The 20,322-nt window shown below is 38.9% G+C and overlaps 1 protein-coding gene across 1 annotated transcript in view; it reads right to left on the bottom strand.

The window, feature by feature from the left end:
• The window catches only part of NME7 (NME/NM23 family member 7), a gene marked incomplete at both ends in the record, with an annotated part of 54,530 nt that overhangs the window by 14,911 nt on the left and 19,297 nt on the right, over window positions 1-20,322 (bottom strand). Inside the window, 3 exons of the mRNA XM_009573092.1 lie at window positions 3,372-3,473; window positions 6,589-6,657; window positions 7,519-7,583. Of these exons, the coding sequence (XP_009571387.1) occupies window positions 3,372-3,473; window positions 6,589-6,657; window positions 7,519-7,583 (236 nt within the window). The remainder of the gene's footprint in view (window positions 1-3,371; window positions 3,474-6,588; window positions 6,658-7,518; window positions 7,584-20,322) is intronic.

Below are 20,322 nucleotides of genomic sequence, written 5' to 3'. Positions count from 1 at the left end.
CACAAAAAACTCCCATAATTTAACAACCTGCATAACAAGATTTGATAGTATATTTTGAAAAAGGGCTTAAATAATTCAGACACACCATGGAAAATCAGTGAAACTCAAAGTCATTTCAGAAATCCCATTTCTATTTGAAACTTAAATATCCAAATAAAAGTGCTCAGCTGCTCACAGGATCTCAATATCTCAAACTTCCTAGCTTTGGGTGCATAGCAGAGGCTGTGGGTGCTTCCCCTCCTTGAAAAGCTACAGTCTTGTGTGGAATTCAGAGATCTTTTTTAAACAGTCCTTATTAACATTGTCAAGAAATAGTATTTTCAAGATAGGCATCAGAATGGCCTGCTGGCCTTTTATAGGGGTGCTGCAACAATAAGTAAAGCGTAAATACCTGTTTATTATAGTAGATGTGGAAAGAGCTTTCCATTTCTAAAAGTGCCAGTGTACAAGAAGAATGCGAGCAGCAGCAAGATCTGCAGAAAAGCATTTCTCCTAGTGCATATACTATCCACTGGGGACAAATGTTCCACAAGCCTGCAATCTCTGACACTGAACCCTTCAATCAGGTCACAGTAATTTTGAGAGTGAGCATGTCCAGCACAGCTCCTTACAGACAAGAATCTTTATCCCACTGCTTGCTTTCCAGATTTGATAGGCTGTTCGTACACTACTACAAAAGCTCAAAACAGGTTGTTGGTTAGTAGTCTTCCCTACTACCACATGAGAGGTTTAATAAAGTATTTATAAGCTGGTTTATAATGAAGGATATTTTTGGCAGAGAGTTTTCCTGACCTGCAATACTAACAAAATATTACTGAGGTACAGAAAATAGCACAAAGTTCCATTTCATTTTTAGCATTGTACACTGCTGAAATTGCTAGCTTATTAAAGTATAATCCTCAAAATGGAACAACTCTAATTCTTTCTTCAGCCCTAAACATCAAGGGACTTGGACAAAACCAGACCTATTTCCAAATGACATCTCGCTTTGATTTGGGAAAATCTGTATCACCTCTTTTTGGATGCCTTTTATTAAAACGTATCCCAACTGCCTCCCTGAAAAACCCAGACTGAAAGGGTTGTTAACATTTATACCCAGTTTAGATATCTGACCTGCCACAAAGTAATTATTACATTTGCTATGTATCTAAGATACAATTAACAGCACATGTGATTGGGAGGGATTCATTATATATGTCAAATTCCAACACCTTTACTCACTTCAAACAGTACCTTGCTTTGTGACTAATCACAGGTATTTCAATGGGACTACTTGCCAAATAGGGTACTATCTAACAAAAGCCAAAGTGACCCAATCAGGTACATTTTGTAGTAAACTTGCTCTTCACCTGTGTTTATAAAAAGGCTGTAGACACATCAGGATCTAGCATATATAAACAAACAAGTTTATAAAAAGTTAGAGAAAAAGTTAGAGAGATCCAGGTCTCTCAATGATAATGCACTATCTGCACAACACTTAGATGTACTTCAACCACTAGAATATCAAGTCCATGGTATCTTCATGGTCTGTATATAACCTTGCTAGATAATGGAACTGCTCTTACTGTTTCTGCTACCCCTATTTGAGATAGATATTGTAACCACAAAGTTCAGTTGTGAGCTTCTCTGACGATTCCGGTTGGGAATGACAAAAGACCACTGAGATACCTTAGTCCCTTCCTCCTCAAGGACCAGCTACAAATGCTATCTGAAGAGACAGATAAATTTCAGGCAGAGATCACTCTTGAGAGCAGCTGTAGCTACTGTACATATGCTTTGTGTGCCTGAAGAATCAATTAATTTGCAATTCTTATAGAAAACAGTAGACAGAAATATATAACACAGCTGCCTGTCTTCCAAACATACCATTAGTGTAACTGCTATGAAGTCAGTGTCCAAAACTTACAGCCACCTGCTTCCACTAGAAGCAGGTGTGTACTCATTTTCACTTCACAAGTCACACAGTTAACCATTAAAAGGGAAACACAAATAGCATAGGTAGGTCACTAGCAAGAGATCTGAGAGACAGGAATTTAGTTCCCTCCTTTGCTGTTTTCTTGTGCTACCCAGAGAAGCCATCAGTTTATATATCCCTCAGTTCCTCAGCTCATCAACAGTTCCTTCGGTCACACACATGTTGTATGGCTATGACAGAGCTTTTCATGTGATGTAGTAAGGGAAAATAAATTCCCCTTGTATAGGTACACTTGTCTGTCATAACTTAAAGCAGCTGTGATGTTTGCAAGCATATTTTGATTTTAACGTATCAGGCATTAAACAAGCAGAAACATGAAAACGATATAATAGGCCCAAACAAAACAACTGCATCTTTGAAAGTTTTAAAGACCAGAAACCTTAAACATAGAATTTGAAACAAAACTGAAACCACCATATTGTGCACATCACTACTGATATATCATCCTGCAGTTAAAACTAAGTCAGATAAACAGGTTATGCTCGGCTCACAAGATGCTAACCCAGCAGAGAAACATTGAATGTTACCAAACAGAAGGGGAAAAAAAAGGTTTGGATAATGCCTTTAACTTGTGCTCTCTGTAATGGAAACTCTGGATCTGAAGAAAAATATATCCTGAACAACTTGTTCTCCCCTTCAAATATTAATCTGTGTGAATTTTTTCCATGGAAACTGGTAACCCACTCAGTCTGCAACTAAAATATGAAATCATAATCAAAAAAACATACAAACCCTGACCTCCTTGCCTCCATCTTGACATTTCACCTCATGGCTCCTGTGTGGTATAGCAGCTTTCATTGTTTAACAAAAAACTGCAAACTTTTTGAGACAGCACTTATGCTTGTCTCCAAACTGCACACAGTATCACGCATATCCAGTTAGTCACCTCAAGAAATGAAAAACAAAATCTAGAAGCATTAGCATAGCAAACAGGTAGGAGAACTTTTATACCCTTTTTTGTTCACTTCCTTCTAAAAAACAAAGGAACCAATTCTCCTTTTACAGTTTCATCCTAGGAGAATGCCAGACTGCAGTGGACAAACATTTGATTTACACTGGCATGCACAAGCAATAACTATTTGTTCCAGGGCTCTGAAGCCTTATGTTAGAATATTCATGAATCTTTAAAAGAGATTTTTGCCTAGATAGCTTTCCTTTCACATAAATACCATCACAGTATTTTATCATCTGGTTTAGGTAAAATCAGAAGAGTTGCTAGAGGATTTGCAAATTGGTTCACTAAGACTAGCATTTGACCTCCACAAAAAGGTAATGCTTACATGTTTCCAAGGAATGCAGCAGGTACGTGGCAGCCATACCACACTGCGGTATTTTAATTCACATAGACAGCACATCAACTTTTTTAGCATTCCTTATCACTCAAGCAAGTACTTACAGGGTCAGAAGGACCACAGAAGTCTCTGAACACTTTTAGAGGCTCGGGTTGTATAATCTCCATTGCTATGCAAGGGCCTGAACACAACTCTGTAACCATCTCCTGGAAGAGAAAAAAGAGAGAAACAAATCTGAGCTTCTTTGGGCATTAGCAAGAGTTGCATTCCTCCCCAAAACTAGACCCAAACTTACAGGACAGGAACAATTAAGAAATATCGGTGTATTTAGGAAAGCAAAGACATGAAACAAAGATGTCATTAGTATTCACAACAAAAGAAATGTTTTCCATTTTGCTACTTAGTTTAGAAGGCAGAAATTGAGGTAAATTGGATATTCAGCTTCAACAGCATACTCAATAGCATGCAATAGCATCCACAATACTTTAAAGTCTTTAGAGAGTACATCCTTATTGATCTGGACCTGGATTTCACAGAAGTATCCCATAACTTGTCAGACCAGACTGAACCAATGGAGTACATTTTGCTGGGTACAAGCCTGAAAAATCACACTATGTTCAGCCAGTTCCACAGGCAGCAGTGTACTTTGCAGTGTTCCCTACAGGGAGCACGGTACACAGCCTATATTTGTTTTCAAATATACACCCGTTTGATGGCTTTAAGTCATTAAAATGTCTCTTGGGCTTTTGGTTCTCACTGTCTTTTCCTCACGTATTACTACAGAAGCTGAAACACACAAGCCAACAGAACAGAACTGAAACGGGCCTATGCCACAACCTGTTAGGGAAAGGGTCCTTGATCTGGCAACATTTGTGGTGTACTGTTACCAGAATCTCAGTTACACCAAAATCATCTGTTTCCCTGGAGCCTCCTGGAGAGTAAAGAGACATCGTGAGTTCTGAGTGGGTGATGAAAATGCGTCTTAGTTTTCATAAGCTTAAATTAACTCTGGGCATTAGTGCCAGTTTGTTCATTAGAGGTATAGGTTTCACAAGCAGAAAGAACCTATTCTGATGTTCTAGTCTGACTTCCTTTTTTAAAACATGCCCTTATAATTGCATACTTGTCTAGAAATTTGGGCACACAAGCTTTAAACAAATCAGGACAATTAAAAGAATCAAAACCAGTGGGGAAAGGGGAAAGGTGAAAACATTCACAAGAAATAAGGGAGGACAGAGAAGGACAAGCAACGTACTGCAATCACATCCACCAGCCAGGGCAGGTCAAGGATTAGCCATAGCAAAGAACAAGAGCATACAAAGTGGGCAAAAAAGCAGTAGGAAAAGAAGGGTTAAGTCCTCCTCTGCCTTTTATGAATTGTGATGGAAACAAAATACACAAAGACTCCAAGTCAAGCAGCATTGTTCTAAAGAGCTGGTAGCTTCATAACGGATTCCACACCAAGAGCATGTGCTTAATCTCCCCAATCTGAAGTCAACGGGACAGAATTTTAGCCAAGTGCCTCTATCATGAACCTGATCCTAGGAAATGTAGGTAGAAGTATTCCTGAGAGGACATGAAAAGAGTACAGACTAGTTTCACGCTCTACAACATGAATAAATATTGTAATTCAAAAAACTGTCTGATCACCAAAATTTTGGGCAATTGTTCAGTTTTCTCTTTTCACAGAGAAGTGTTTTATATACAATGTCAAGCCTTTATCTGACAGACAAGGGGTAACGAGAAGAAACAGGAGTACAGTTTTTTAAAAGGATTTCTGGATGCCAACTATTTTCTATGCTGAGTTATTTTGGAATGATAAATAAAATTCAGATCAAAACAGACGGTTCTGAGTCACAGATATAAGAGGTCATATTCTTTCTCCAATATCCTATTTTGCAACATACTTCTTCCTATTTGGCCTGCACTGACAATATCTACTCCTGTTCCCATATGTGCCTTCTCTGGATCCCTTTACCATCATGATTAGCTTTCCCACGTTTTCCTGTTTCACAGATATCCTGAGTGCACGGAGATATTTATTTCATTTCATTTCAACTGAGCGCATCCAGCACATATGGCTTGCAGGACAGAGCCCTAGATTCTCACTGTTCTTCAAATCCCATCTAAAACCTATCTTCTTTATTGACTTACCCTGTTTAAATGTCACTTTCCCTTCTAAGTAACTCTCCAATTAAATTATATAACTAAAATTTGCAACTTATTAGGGGGTCAGAGATTGTACAAAAGAGCTGCAGAAGATGGTAGAGAATTTCCAATTTGGTTCAAAGCAGAGACTTTCACAGTACCACGGGATTCTTCGGGCCCTGAAATACTGGTCAGATATTACCATATTTGAATTTTGCCATGTACCTACAAGTCTGCCTGTCCAATCTTCCTTTGGTCCTTGTCAAAAACAGTGTCATCAGAGGAGACTTTAAGAGTATTCCCCAATCTGAGAGTGAACTAACAGTACTCCTAACTTATTTAAAGACAAATCTACAAACCCTGTTGAAGTAAGTTAGACTAAACAATCATAAAGGGGGAAAAAAAATAAATTAAAAATGTTATTATAAGAGTAATATTAGTAACTGTGTAGAAAACTTTTAATAATTTAACCTTTGAAAAATTAAGGATAATTTGCATAGTACATAGCATGGCAGTGAAGCTAAACTCATTACTATTTGTAAAATGAACGAAAATCCTCTGACAGAAGGTGATACAGAAATGCAAGCTTGTCATCTTGTATTGCCGTTGTTCTATCTGCAGTTAGGAAGTTTTATGTGACAGTACAACAAGGCATAATAATATAGAGAGTCTTAGACTTCCACTGGGATTAAAGCATATCTTAAACTTCTAAATTTTCTGAAGATCCACAAAATTCAGATCAATATACTTAAGAATAGCTCAAAAAGTCATTAGAAAGGTGTTCAAATACAGCAGCCCCGCTGTAAACAAAATAATAAATATATATTCTGGTCCAAGTCACTATTGCAATATCAAATCAAAGAAAGATACAGATGTGACACATTCTCATAACTTTACCGCAATAAAATAACTTATCTGAGGGGGGGGGTTATTCACACTGTTGTATTTTACAAATTCCTTGGCTGAACAATTTTCACGAAAGACTCTCTTTTCTTACAACATAGATAGCACAATTTTCAAGTGAGTTAATTTATTTGAGAACAAGCTAGAACTGGTCAATACCAAGTTCCTAAAAGAAATCTTATCACAATCCTAAAAAAGGAAAGATGTGACCGCTTCCTCGTTTAATCGTATTTTATTTTTTAAACAGATTATCCTCATACTTATGCTTACCATATATTCAGCAACGACACCTTTGTAAATCTCATAAAATTCTTCCACATTTGTACGCTCCATGTTGAACTAAGAAAACAAAAGTGTTAGCCCGTCTGCCTTAAACAGCAACAACAAAAAAATAGACAGACCCCCCTTCTTAACCTGCAAACATTCACAATACTCTTAAGTTTTACTAGATAAAAGGAATGTCTTTACAGCTGCAATATGAAGTTTGCCAACAACTTAACCAATGACACCACAGGCAACATAGCACACAGTATCTTCTTCCACCTTAAATATAAGTCGACAATGTAGTGTTGGCTGATGCCACTAAGACATGCAAGAGAATCTGTTTGTTGCATAGTAAAGGAAAGGGGCCATTCTTCATTTGTGGTGGGGATTTGAGTCATAGGGGGATTTCGGACCTCGAGACTTTCACAAAAATCCAAGGGCAGGACTTACAGGACTACCCTTGGGAACAATCTCTGTGCCAGCTTCCTTTAACTGCTGAGGGTGATCAGCGTGTCAAAATCCTTTAAGTATCTTTAAAAACCTTCCCCCAAATTCATACTAAATATTATTAAAAAAAAATTGAGGAAGGATATTAACAATCATTTCTCTAATCTTAGCTAGTACATTTTGTAAAGATATCTCAAACTGCTCCAGAAGAGACAGATATCATTATCCCCCTTCTAACTATAGGGAAACTGAGATACAGAGAGGTAAAGTGTCTTGGCTCAAGGTCACCCAGCAACGAGAAACAGATCAGCTGATCAATCAAATAATAAAACACAAGTATCACAAGAACAGTGCTGATCCCAAAACATTGCTACACAGTCTGTACAAGGGTTTTGTATTGCAGGAAAACACCTGTGCATTGCTGTGAAGCTCACACAGCACTTCTCCAACTTCCGTTTATCAGAAAAACATACACAAAAGGAAACCTACCATCTGCAAAGCTGAGATCTGAAATCCTTCATTGATGATGGTTTTTATGATCTTTCCAGCTAGCCCTGAAGAAACACACAAAAGACAGTATTCAATTTTAAAAAGCAGAATTTACAACTGGAAGGTATTTATGCCAATATACCACTTATTTTCAAACCAAAAAAACAATGTTGGCGTAATGCTGCGAGAGGAAGCAGAGAGCAGAGCTGAGTTCACATACTCTGATGTTCTATCTAAAGTGATGTGTTGACGATTTCAAAAAACTAAATTTCATGCAGCTGTTGGAAAGAATCTCTACCAAAAAAAGGTAATTAGTGAAGCCTTTGCCCTTCTCAGATCAATTGCAAAATACCCAGTTGCTTCAAGATCAAGATTTATATTTTTAATTAAGTCCACTGGCAATACTGATGCTTAAACAATAATCAATTCAGGGCACAGGCTGCCTATTTTGCTGTTTTTATACAGTGTTCAACCAGACTGGAGGGTCCTACTTTAAGCTAGAAACAATGCAGGATGATAATAAATATTCCCAATAAACCAGCACAAAAGTTCATGTCTTCTATGGGAAAAAACCATTAGTGCAAAATAACCTACTGCTTCTAAGGTTATAACTCACAAATATGTTATTGCTGATTGTACTGCTTCCTTTATTCTCTCCAGAATGCATCCTCAAAGACTGAATGACACTGTAAAACAAAACACTAAACTTTGGAGAACAAGAACCACTGATTTTCCACTGAACGTATATTTTAGATTTGCCTGTGCTTACAAGATCAGGCCATTTGAAAGATTATGTCAGCCAACACAGTACTCTGTGTGAGTGAATTTCATAGAATCACCATTTTTATAGAATGTAAATGCCTGTCCTCTAGAAGAATTTGTGAGAAACTACACATTTCTGGACATCTATTCAGAGCAGAATTAATCATAGAAGAACACCCTGTAATGAATGACAACAGCAGGATTTGACTTCTGGTCATTAAATCCTTTTATTAACTAGTCTTTAAATTGCAGGATTTTTTAGCACTGCATAAATTTAGTAGATGAGAATAAAGCACATCTGGTATCTAGGTTCTAGCATGCTCAAGACCTAAGTTGTACACAGTCTGCTAATACCTGTGGCATAGGATTGGTGAGCTTCCCACCACATTAAAAGGTCAGTGGAAGCTCTGAGTAAATGAGACGGATAGTTGGAGGGCTTTCAAAACTTGTATTTACAAATGAGAATGAAAAAAGCTGTCCCTGAAGTATCCCCCACTGTATTTTCACATTAAGATTTATGTAGAAAAACCTTCCACATATAAAACAGCGCATATTTCTTCAAAAAAATTTTCAAACTACTAAAGGGAAACCCTGAGATTTTGGTACATAGTCAGTCCACACAGCTCCTTGAGCTTACAGACCGTAGAAATAAGCGGAGGCAGGTGCAGTTCCTGCCATCCCACTATACTGTTACACCATAGCTCACTAGCACCGATAAAAGTTTCCTTGTAACACTCCTGTGAAACCAGGAAAATATATTTCGCCTTTTTTTTCAAGGTGAAAAAAAATAATTGCAGCAGCAAAATGAAGGGATTTGGACAGGTTTGCCCAGGAAACGCAAGACCACGTCACAGAGAGAAACCAGACCTCTAGTTTCTTTTTGTCCACACTGCTGGAAAGGCTGAGCAGCTCAGGCACTTCCACACGCTGGTTCCAGCGAGGCAGCCAGCCTACAGTCTTGACTTCAGAGATGAATGGCGAGTTTATAAAGAGATTAAGTGACCGGCTGGGAATCATTCAGGAAATAAATAAATGAATAAATAATCTATGACAGAGCATGAACATTTCCTCATTCTCGATCTTCAGAGCCAATACTCCAGTCAACAGCCACTGCTTCACAAAGAACAAAGAAAGAGGGAAGAAAGGGCAGTGGCAGAAAAATGGCAACTGCCACTTGCACGGACAAGGCTACCTTGGTATGAGAAAACTGCTTTGCATGACAGATCTCCATTTTACACTTTATCAGTCAAGAATGGGCCACTCTCATAGGCCTTCACAGCCGGCAAGAATCTAAGTAAAATACTCATCAGGTATCAGGTTCTGGGGTACTATGGAGATCTGCTTTTTACAGAACTTTTGTCTTAGGCAGTTTTACGAGCTGTAAGCAAAATCCATGTTTTAGAGAAACAAAGGGGGACTCAAATATTCAGCCTTTTGGGCTGTTTCTCTACTGAAGTCATTAAGATTTTTCTTCTCTGTAGAAAGGAGACAGGCTCCTTTAATGATAGAAATCAAAGTAGGAATGTGTTTTGCATAAAGGTCTTTAATACAAGGTTCGTTTAATAATTAACTGTGATAAAACTATCAAGATTTTCCTCTACATTGTATTCCTGAGTTCACTCTCACTCATCAGAGCAACAGAGCACCTTGTTGCTCCAGACAGATTGCCCACAACTGCAGCACCCAAAAGGCTTAACCAAAGGAATTATTGTCACCATCGTACACAGATAGATGTCTTGCCAAAAAAATTCAAAGTGCCTTGAGGAAGAGGCATGAGATTTCATTTATGTTTGCAAAGTAGGATGTTAGCTCCAGTTCCCAGATGTGGGAATTGAGGTGCAGGAGGATAAGCAAGTTGCCAGTGGTAGCGCAGATCTACAAATCCAGTGACTTGGCCTCCCTTGTCCCAGTTTAGGCAAAACATGTATCACTTCTCCCAGGGATGCTTTCCTTTCAAACTCTACTTGAACCAAAACAGAAACAAAAAGCATAGAAGCAATCCCCAAGCAACAGATGAGTGGAAGCTCAAGGCTCAGCTTGGGATCTGTTTCAGGCTTTCAGCCAGTTGCATGACTGAACTGGGTCATGTCCTCTCCTTTGAGGGCAGATAAGGCTGAGGAAAAGAAGAACTAATTAGATAGAGTGCCATTTCAGCAGCTTTCAACAATTTGTTTTCAATTTTAAAATACAGATCTGTAGTGAAAAAACAACTTTTTAAGGACCCTTCAAACAGGGCCAGTGCATGTTTAAAATGTGATTACAGTAAGAACCCTAATCAAAACTGCAGATTAGGCACCAGTTGTGATGAATTTTCAGTCACAAAGCACAAAAGAATCACAAGCATTACTAAACACAACCGGGGGAACTTAGTACTAATCCTAACAAATATGAGAGTGAGAGAGAGAGAGTGAGCGTGCACGCGCTTTATGTCTCCTAGGCAGCATTGTTACTACGCACCTAATACAGGACAGATAATCTTCCAACATATTTTAATCTGATAAAATGATAAGGCACCAAGACCTCATCAGTTACATTGGTCTTCTACAATTTGTTGCTTTACAACATACAATATTTGAAAATTGTATTTCATTAAGAAGCAGAAAGAAGCAGGGAAGACATCAGACTGAAAAACGTTACAACTGTTTGCAGAATTATGGATTGGAATAAAATAAAACAGTTCGTGAAAGTCACTTTTAACCTAACAGCACTTTAATTAATGGAATGTAACAGCTGTGTTCCAGGACCTGCCAGTCCCAGCCCACGATGAACCACCAGCCCTATGACTAGCGATGTTACATTCTCTTCCCTTTGTTCTTGGCCTGTTTCCCAATTTAACCATTCCACCGTTAAAAGCTTATTAGGCAAGACAGCAGATTGCCTTCAAAGCAAGTCAAGAACTAGCTTCCTCATCTCAACCTCTATATGTCATTTTTTTAATACCCTTCCAATAATTAAAAATAATTCCTCTGGAACAACAACAGTTTTTCGACAGGAATATACAACTGCCGTGACTGATCAGATCAATGATCCACCTAATCCAATAATGTATTTCTAGAAGTAACTGATACCAGATGCTTAAAGTAGCACTAACTATAAGTAGCAATTTCATTTTATGTCTATTTTTGACATTTAAAAATGCAATTTTGCTTCACAGTGTAATGAAATTATCTGATTCCTTATTGCCTCTCCCAAAACTCCAGAGAATCATGATCAGGCTTGACTCCGAGCAAAGTCCTTTTTGAATTCCAAAAGAGGAAAAAATGGAAGTCAGACCTGGGCCCTCCTGCAATGTATTTCAGTTGAAGTTCTCACTAATCTTTGTTTCAGACAACGTTGCAAAACAGTGTTCAGTAGGAAGCTGAGAGATCTCCTTCTCAAAAAGTGCACTTCTTCCCATCAATTATCAACCTATCCCCTGAAGAACAAAGTTTATCAATCTCTTCTCTCAGAAAAGAGAGTTTTTTCTACTTAGAAATAACGCAACTCGAGGCATTCTTACTATGCAACATAAATACACCATTTCTAGACTCCTCAAAAGTTCGGCCATAGTGATAACCTGCAGCTATTGATCTCCCAGCCCCACTGTGTACTGTATGAAAAAGGGTATCCAGTCATTTTTGTATTTGTACTCTGGAGCACAAAGAAGCGAGTCACAGAGGGACAGAGGGTCTCCTCAGCGACAGACACTGGGCCAACAGAGAACAGAAGGGGAGCTCAGAAACTAGCCAGCCCAACCATGAGGCGGAAGAAAAAAGACAAGTGGATGCAGACAGAAGATAAAGAAGAACATGTGAGGAAATGATGAAAGAATATTGCTTATAGTGATAGAACCCAAGATTTTCCGTCATTCCACATTTCTCTCTAAGCATTGTATTAAAGAAGAACCTTAAGAAGTTTGAAGGGCAGCTTTACAGATATTTATGAAGAACTCTATCAATGCTGCAGCACTGGTGAAAATCTTTCCAAACAATACGGGTGAAGACAAAAGATATCACCACTGCTTTACTGGAGAATAGAAGCCAGCATTTTGCTAGCACAAGAAAAATTATGCATACAGACAGTAAATCTTAGGGGACCTTGAAACCAAAACGGTTGAGTGTTTGATGTGACTGAGAATGGGAACCCACAGAAAGATTCAAAGGGGGTGGAAGGTTCAAAGGCTTAATCCCAGCCGCAAATTTCTGAACTGCTATGAACAAGGCTAGACCACACTTGTGAATGCCAGACAGGGCATTAAGACACAAAATGATGAAAACCGGTAGGGAAAAAAAAAACACGTTCTGGGAGTTCTTGCATGGGAACAGATGGGAAGAGTCACACTTAAAATTCAGATACAAAAACCCATACAGAAATTCAAGTCAAAGATCACAGCCAGGATACAGAAAGTATCCAGCAATTTGGCTGTGCAGGGAATTTGAGGAGGAAAGAAAGATTAAGAAGGAAAGATCAATACCTCTGCAACAGTTATGCTGAACTCAAACTGATGACTGTATGTTTACAAAAAACCAGAAAAGCTTAGGTTTCTGTCTTTCATTGTTCTTGTGCTAAGAGAAAGCTTAAAAAGAAATACCCGGTTTGTTTTTCTTTTTACTTCTTTCTTTCGAGTTGTTCCTTATCTTGTACTCCTTTAGCACATCCGCTGATGTGATCACATCCAGTGATTTTTATTCACTTGAAAAGAGTATGGTCAGTCACTCTGGCCAGGAGAATGTTTCTATGGCTATAATGATTTTCATTCACTTTTGCTTATTTCTTGAGTATAAACAAAACTAAACATGATATTTTAGTTGAGGCTGTACCACTGGATTATTTGATGGCATTCAGTATTATAATTCAAACCATTTGTATGCTTACTAATATTTCCTTCTTTTTTCTGGTTATCCCTACTGAACACTGTGCATGGGACTTTGCCTGAATGGTTACAATTACAGAGAGGAAATGGTTAAAATTATGCCTTGAGTGTGCATTAGCCTCTAATTATAAACAATAATTTTAATCTACTATTGCACTGTCAATTAACTTATCTCTGGAGGTTAAAACACTCAGGAGATCCTCTATAATCTGCTCCAGCCCTTACTAATTTTATATTCCACTTCCTGTGGAAGGTTTGCCAACTCACTGTCCTAGATCAATAGTAAATATATTGTAAGCTCTATCATTTGTTTTCGACCTGGCAAAAGACTATCACATACTCCTACATTGTGTGTCTTGGCTCTTTTCAGACCCAATACCTTGCCTTTCTCCTTACGCTCTGATTTGAAAGGGGCAGTAAGAGAAGAGACTTCAACATATTTATGTTTTGCTCCAAGATACAGTGAAGTTAGACTATGCATGGCTGCATTTTTTAAATTTTTCTAAAACGTTCTCAAAAAACTTCTGGTAACAAAGGTTCCATTACATCTCCAGATATCAGGCCAGTGATATACTTTGAAGTTTTCCTTAATGATTAGATTAAATATTCTTTCATCTAAATTAGTAAATATGCACATATTTTCCAAATTTACATAGAGAAAGCTGTGTATCCCTGTCTTCTCCATCTCAGGTTAAATAAATGAAACCCTTCAAGTTTTCATCAAGTTTTCATTGGCTAAATCTCTTATTCTTTTTGCTCTCAGTTGATTATATTATTTTTGAAACAGAGTGCCCAGAGACACACAAGTTGGGCTCTCATCAGCACTGAGCAGAACTAGTTACTGAAAAAAAACCTAAACAAAGCGTGTCCAACATTGTGAACACTGATTGTGCTTATGATATATCACTATTCCAACCATTTCTCTACAGACTTTTCACTGATACCCTGACAGTTCTTCTTTATTTATATTTGTGCATTTATTTTCCCTTCTCCATGGTAGGACTACACAGTTGTTTATATTCAGTTTCATCTTCTTCACATTGCTTCATTTCTGTAGTTCATCAGGAATGTTCTGAATTCTAATCACATGCTCCAAAACTGTAGTAGGCACTTGGTACCATCTGCAAACACTGCAAGCATGCTCTGTCCTTCCCCATCCGAGTCATTAATGACAACATTGACAAAAACTGGCCCAAGGATGGGTGACAAGATTTCACTTGTAAAGCCCTTTTAATTTTATGTGCTTATGTCCAGTCCAATGTTCAGGAAAACATTTAAAGCTATGCAGATGCCTATGCTGCACAGATCTAAATATACGAATTACTTCACTAAGGGAAAATTTTGGTTTCCTAACAGCAAGGGACTTTGATGAAGGCACTGATATTCAAGTGAATTAGACTATCTGGCTCTGTTTTACCTTCCTTTATGGAAACTATACTTAGAGAATTCAGAGATCAGCAAAGCATATGTTCCTTCAAAAAAGACATGCTGGTTAATGTCCATCATATCATCACTATCAAAGTGATTTAAATGAAATTATAGGCTCTTGATTCATCAGTTTCCTTGGTATGAAAGAAGTTTCATTAGCCTGAAATTCCCCGGACCACTCTTAGAATTAACTTTTCTCTAACCCTTTACGAATGAAAATCCCAAAATGCAGTAATAAAACACTCATTCCTAATGTCTTCTTTTTTTTTTTTTTTTTAATGTTAACACCATCGTCCCTGCACAGAGATGATTTTCAGCAACAGGAGTACCACTAAATCAAGTCTACTGAAGACTATTGGGAAACACTCTCCTTCCAGTAGTAGGAGGATACTTAGAAGCTTCAGTAAGGATTGGCTATGCCACTTGATCTGTTTTTTTCTCTGAAGTATACCTCCTCCTCGTCCTTCCAGTCTCAAACTGTCAGAAAGGATTTCCAGTTCACTTCCCCCTCTACCTTAATCAATTCAAATGTAAAATCTATTCTTCATACTTAGAAAAAATAAATGTCACTTCCCCACTAGCCACTGGAATTCAAAGTCAGTCTAAGTTGGGAAGCCAATGCCAAGCTGCTAAAACTTTATGCAGGAAATAATCAAGAAACAACATAGGCTCGGTTTCAAAAACAAACATCCCAAGCAAGAAATACCCATCATTACAACTACACCAAAGAATTTAAAACACAGATGGAAGTGGATGGACTGCTGTTCTCATGGAAGCTAATTTTTTTTCTAAAAAACGGTGATAAAGTGGTAAAAGTAGGTTGCTTTTATTTTAATCACTTTTTCCTAGCTTCTCTAAAGAGAACAAAAACAAACAAACAAACAAAACCCAGCACCACCAGACACCACCAAACACTTCAACACCCTATATATAATATATTCAAGTAAAACATAAGAAACAAAGTGCATTTAATTTTGCATAAATACATTTTCTGCCTGGGCAAATCCATCTGCAAAAAAACACCTGCATCTGAAAGCATAGGGCTTTACTAAGTAGTTTTCAATGATTGCAGCACTAAGATTGCCATATTGCATGTGGGACTATCCAGGGGTCACATCTCAAACAATCCACTGTACTTCTTTGAAGCATCTGCAAAGATTTGTGTTCATCCTACTTTTTTTTCCATTTCCATTTTTCCATTTCCAGACTTCTAATTGTTAACTGTATCAAGGCTATCACTGACGCCCTCAACCTTGTAGACAAGATACAAAGAAAAGTTCTGCCTACGATGAGGTGAAGTCCACAGCATCTGCACTTCACCTTTCTATTATGAATACTTATCACAGACAGAAGATATTCTTTCAGATTACTTGAGAAAAATTGCTTTCCTCATTTTCTCTCAAGTATGAGAAAACAGCTTTCTGAAAACCTTGTTCTACTTCTAAGTTTCCTGAAAATCAAAATGATGAGTTACTCAAACGTATGTCTAAAAACCCAGGCTGAAAAAAAAAACCCCACCAATTTCCAGATTTGTTTACAAAATCTTATCTAATGAATACAAATCATCGTGATAAAAACCAGTGATATAGATACCTAGTCCTGAGAATGATGACAGATTTGCACCTCTTCTATCCCATCTTCTCTTTCTTTTCCAGCTTATTTCCCTTCCTAACTACATACATGTAACTATACTTAGCACACTACAGAGGTCAATTGGACATTTTCATAGTGACGCCTTCTCTCTTTCAAAGAGCAACACGTATATTGCGTATCAGGAACACCTCTTCAGTTGTTTGCAGTCAGACATATAATCTACTAAAATGCTGGATTTTAGTCCTTCTCTCCCCACTCTCTCTTGTAAAGTAACTTCTTTGAGATCCTACATAAGTAAACCCTGTTTCTGCACCTGCTTGAGACTGAACTACTGTCCTTGGTATTCTTTTTGTTAAAGTTAGGTTTGTCTCTGGAGCAAGGAACTACTCTCTCAATTAAAATCTTTCTAAGTATTTGCATAAATAAGGAAATATGATTCTTATGGTTACTTGTCATGCAGCATTTTGTTGATCAATATAAAGGTCTATGAATTTCTAAAGCAGTCCAGTAGGTATTAAGTTAAGATGGGAGCGCTCTCTAAGATTTATCATCTACTCAGAACAGGTCTAAAACCACATTTCCACAGAATATCTTCTCCACTTGGGAAGAACTCCTGCTCCTTTTGCTTTCTGTGAGACTTAAATTTTAGTTGAAGAATAATGTGGAACACAGCACTGTAACTTACCACTTTTTTTTTTACAAAAGAGGGACAAGGGTTTAACTTACCTGCAATGTTAGAACAAAATCTCAAGCTTAACACATACTAGGAGAACAAACCTGTCTGGGTACCCAGTCTCACATCTAGGAGCCCTCATGTCCATAGAGGCTTCCTTACCTTAGACAGGCCTTTCAGTTTGCATCAGGTCCAACGAATTCCCGACTAGCAGTTCTGCTTTTCAAGTTCATAGCAAAGTTCCAGCCCCAAATTTGTTTTTGACAAAATCCTAACTTTAAGAGAACCCACGTCTCAGCTTGGGAGTGTAGAAAAGGAGGGCAGGATTTTATCTCTCAAGCTCTGTGCTGTAACCTAAGTACAAAATGTGAAATATAACAAACTTCTGACCTCAGTCTTTATAGTCTGATCATCACTACTTTCACCACTTTTTCTCTGCTCGTTTTTTAAAGGAATTAAGTAAAAGCCACATCAAAGAAACTTTAAACCAGTCATGAAATACCAAATTCTAATTCCTACAGCAAACATGACTAAACTGTCACACATAAATACATTAAAGTTAATCCCACCCAGTGATCTACAAGGTGCTATTTCTGCCTAAAAAACAGTCGAGTCATAACTATCCTCAGGGCATTAAACTGGAGTTCATCCATTTTGGTGCATTTACAGTTTTGGCTTCTGAGCACTACTGCTAATACCTCCAGATCTAATAACATGAGGGGAATTACAAAAAGAGAATGTCTAAATGATTGCAACTGTGACCTTGTATCTGAATTATCAGAAGCTCCAAGCACAAGACGCAAGTGGGTTACAGAACACAGATCCACACTAAAACTCTCCAATTATTAAACAATTAAGCCCTACAATCCTAATCAACACACTGAGGAGCTTGTTCTTGCTAGTTACCATCCTCCTCGACTGAAAACTGGTCTCAGGAGAAGAGAAGGAGGAGGCTAAAAGACACTGAAAAGCGTGGCAGATTCTAGAGGGGTCAAACAACATCATGTCTCCCCTGGTCAGAACAAGTCTGCATGGACTAGCATCAGGTTGCTTGTGCATTCTTCCAGCGCCCAATAAAAAGGAATTGCACTGCTCTTACAAACCCTCTTCAGAGTTAAAATACAACCACCTTGCCACTGCCAACTTTCCAGCCAGCTGGGGAAGTGCTTCATTTCCACCGGCAGGAGCCGCTAAAGAATGAGCTAAAGCTATCTAGTCCCGAGTGCTGGGCTACATAGTCTTCAATGGCCTTCCCAGCTGTTTTCACATCTCTGATCCTCCACAGAAGACATTATGCTGACACCAGACTGACAAAATAGCTATTGCCCTACTTCTTTAAGAGGTGCATATGATACAAGTTCCTAGAGGGCCAGTGACACCACCCCTCCAGCATAACCAGCACCCTTGACAGCTGAAGTTAAACTTCGCATAACTCCCCTGACAGCCTTTATCAGGCCCCAGGGTCCCTCCGCAGCGTGGAAGACACTTTTGGTACTCTCACTTACAGGACTTATCATGTGCGTGAGTGCTGCGCCAGGTCCTGCTGCAGGTGCTCGGGCTGCGCTGCTGCCGCTGCCTAGCAACAGATGTTTCTGTATGCCCATCAGAAGAGGGTCAGCAAGGCCAGAGATAAAACCAACAGTGATTTTCCACTGCTTTCTCACTGGATAGGAACCCTATAAACCCTCTACGGTAACCAAAGTCAGTTTCTAAGAAAGGACTGTGTCCAAGAATTAACCAGCGTAAACTAGGGATTAGATCCAACCTTTTGACAGCAAGGTAAGCTCGCTGAAAAGCCTCCTAGCTTATAGCTGTGGTTAAAGCAAACCATCTTCCAGGATGGAAAAATAGACAATTTTTCCTTCTAAGAACCAGTTATGGAACGGACTCTGGAGGAAAAAGAAACACTGAGAAAAAGGACCAGAAAGCAAAATTCAAATCATGAATCAGTCAAATGTTTCTGCAGAAATAAAGACTAAAGCTCCGTATAAGCTCAAATATGTAAGTGAAACTTCACGTAATTGTAACTGTGTAATGAGCAGATTATATTCATGGTAATTAGATAATGAAGTTCAAAGCCTCAGCAGCGCACAGGAAATGGCAAAAAGGTTTATTTTTAGATACTTGATACTGAAAATTTGTGGAGCACAAATCAAATCTGCAATGCCTAAGAGGCTCTTCTGCTTTGACCCACATAAATCCCTCTCCATGCCTCTGCCAAACTACCTTTTCACACCGATGGCCACACAGGATTTCCTCTCCTCTCCAGCTGCTGTGTTTCCACTTACATTCCCCCCACCAGAAACAGCAGGGTGCACAGCCACAGCTAGAAGCGCTGTTGCTGGGGGTAAGCAAGTTGCTTATTTTTAAGACCACACAGTCTCCTACATGCAATTTTGCCAAAAGGGCAGCTCACTAGTTGCTACAGCACCTACTTCAACTGAGATACAGGAGATCTTGCTGGTATAACCAGAATGTCTCAGGTATCACTGAATACAGTTGCTAACAGCCTTTAAAAGAGAGATGAGATGAGCAGGGCTTCCCTGCTCCGTTGCGCATCACTGAGCCCAAATAGGTCAGCCCTTCCTTTCTCAAACGTTCTGAGTACAGATGCACAATCCATGGGGCCAACCTGCTCCACTGCCATGTCTCTGCTCTCTAACCCCTAAAGCCAGGCTTCTCCCTTCTTGTCTGCCTGTTTCAGACAGGCAGCTGGGAGCTCTCCTGAGCATGCTATTCCTTGACTCCAAAACAGTCCGCACAGGGAAGGAGGAATGGTGGCATTTTCGTAGAGACAGCCTGCCACCACCACACTGCATGCTCAAAACTTTAAAAGCTTCAAAATCTATAGGAGGCAATCCTTCAACTTTAAAACAGGCAGTTTAATCATAAGAGAGTAATTTCAGAATTAAGACTTCCAAAAAACTGTTGCAAAGCTAACGCACAGCTCTCTACTCTGTTGCGCATGGTTCTTCCAACCGTAATGAAGCAAAGCGCCTTATAAGAAGACCAAGTGTACCTAAAAGAGATGCCAGTCAGTGATATTTTTGTTGTTACTCACAAAAATAGGCTGAAAAAGAATAGAAGAAAGACTAAGGAAGACAGAAGAGGACAGGTTAAGAAAGCCAAATCCTCTCCCCTGCAACACTCCTGGCTCATTGGGCTAATGTTGGAGAGTTCCTGCAGCCCTTGTGAAGAAGGATTCATCTCACCTCAAACTGCAGACTGGAACGAGTCCAGTTGCAATATGAAGCCACACCAGTGCTCTCAGCCAAAGAGGGAGGCCACCACCGCGCCACAGTGACTCTTGCCTTCCCTAAGCCCAACTCCCTGGTCAGAAGGCAGACTTCTGGAAAGTTTTACAAGACCTCCTTAGTCTCGTAATCTCTTTAAGAGATGCAGCACTTGTGGCTTTTGAAACATTCAAAGTAACATTGGAGAAAACAAGCAGAGCTTAGTAAGGTAAAAGCATAGCCAGTCCCTGAATTCCATGATT

This window comes from Fulmarus glacialis, unplaced genomic scaffold, assembly GCF_000690835.1.
Source record: "Fulmarus glacialis isolate BGI_N327 unplaced genomic scaffold, ASM69083v1 scaffold30792, whole genome shotgun sequence".
Classification (NCBI taxonomy): Eukaryota; Metazoa; Chordata; class Aves; order Procellariiformes; family Procellariidae; genus Fulmarus; species Fulmarus glacialis.
Note: the sequence above shows the minus strand (reverse complement) of the source record. Positions and strands in the feature narration are given on the sequence as shown.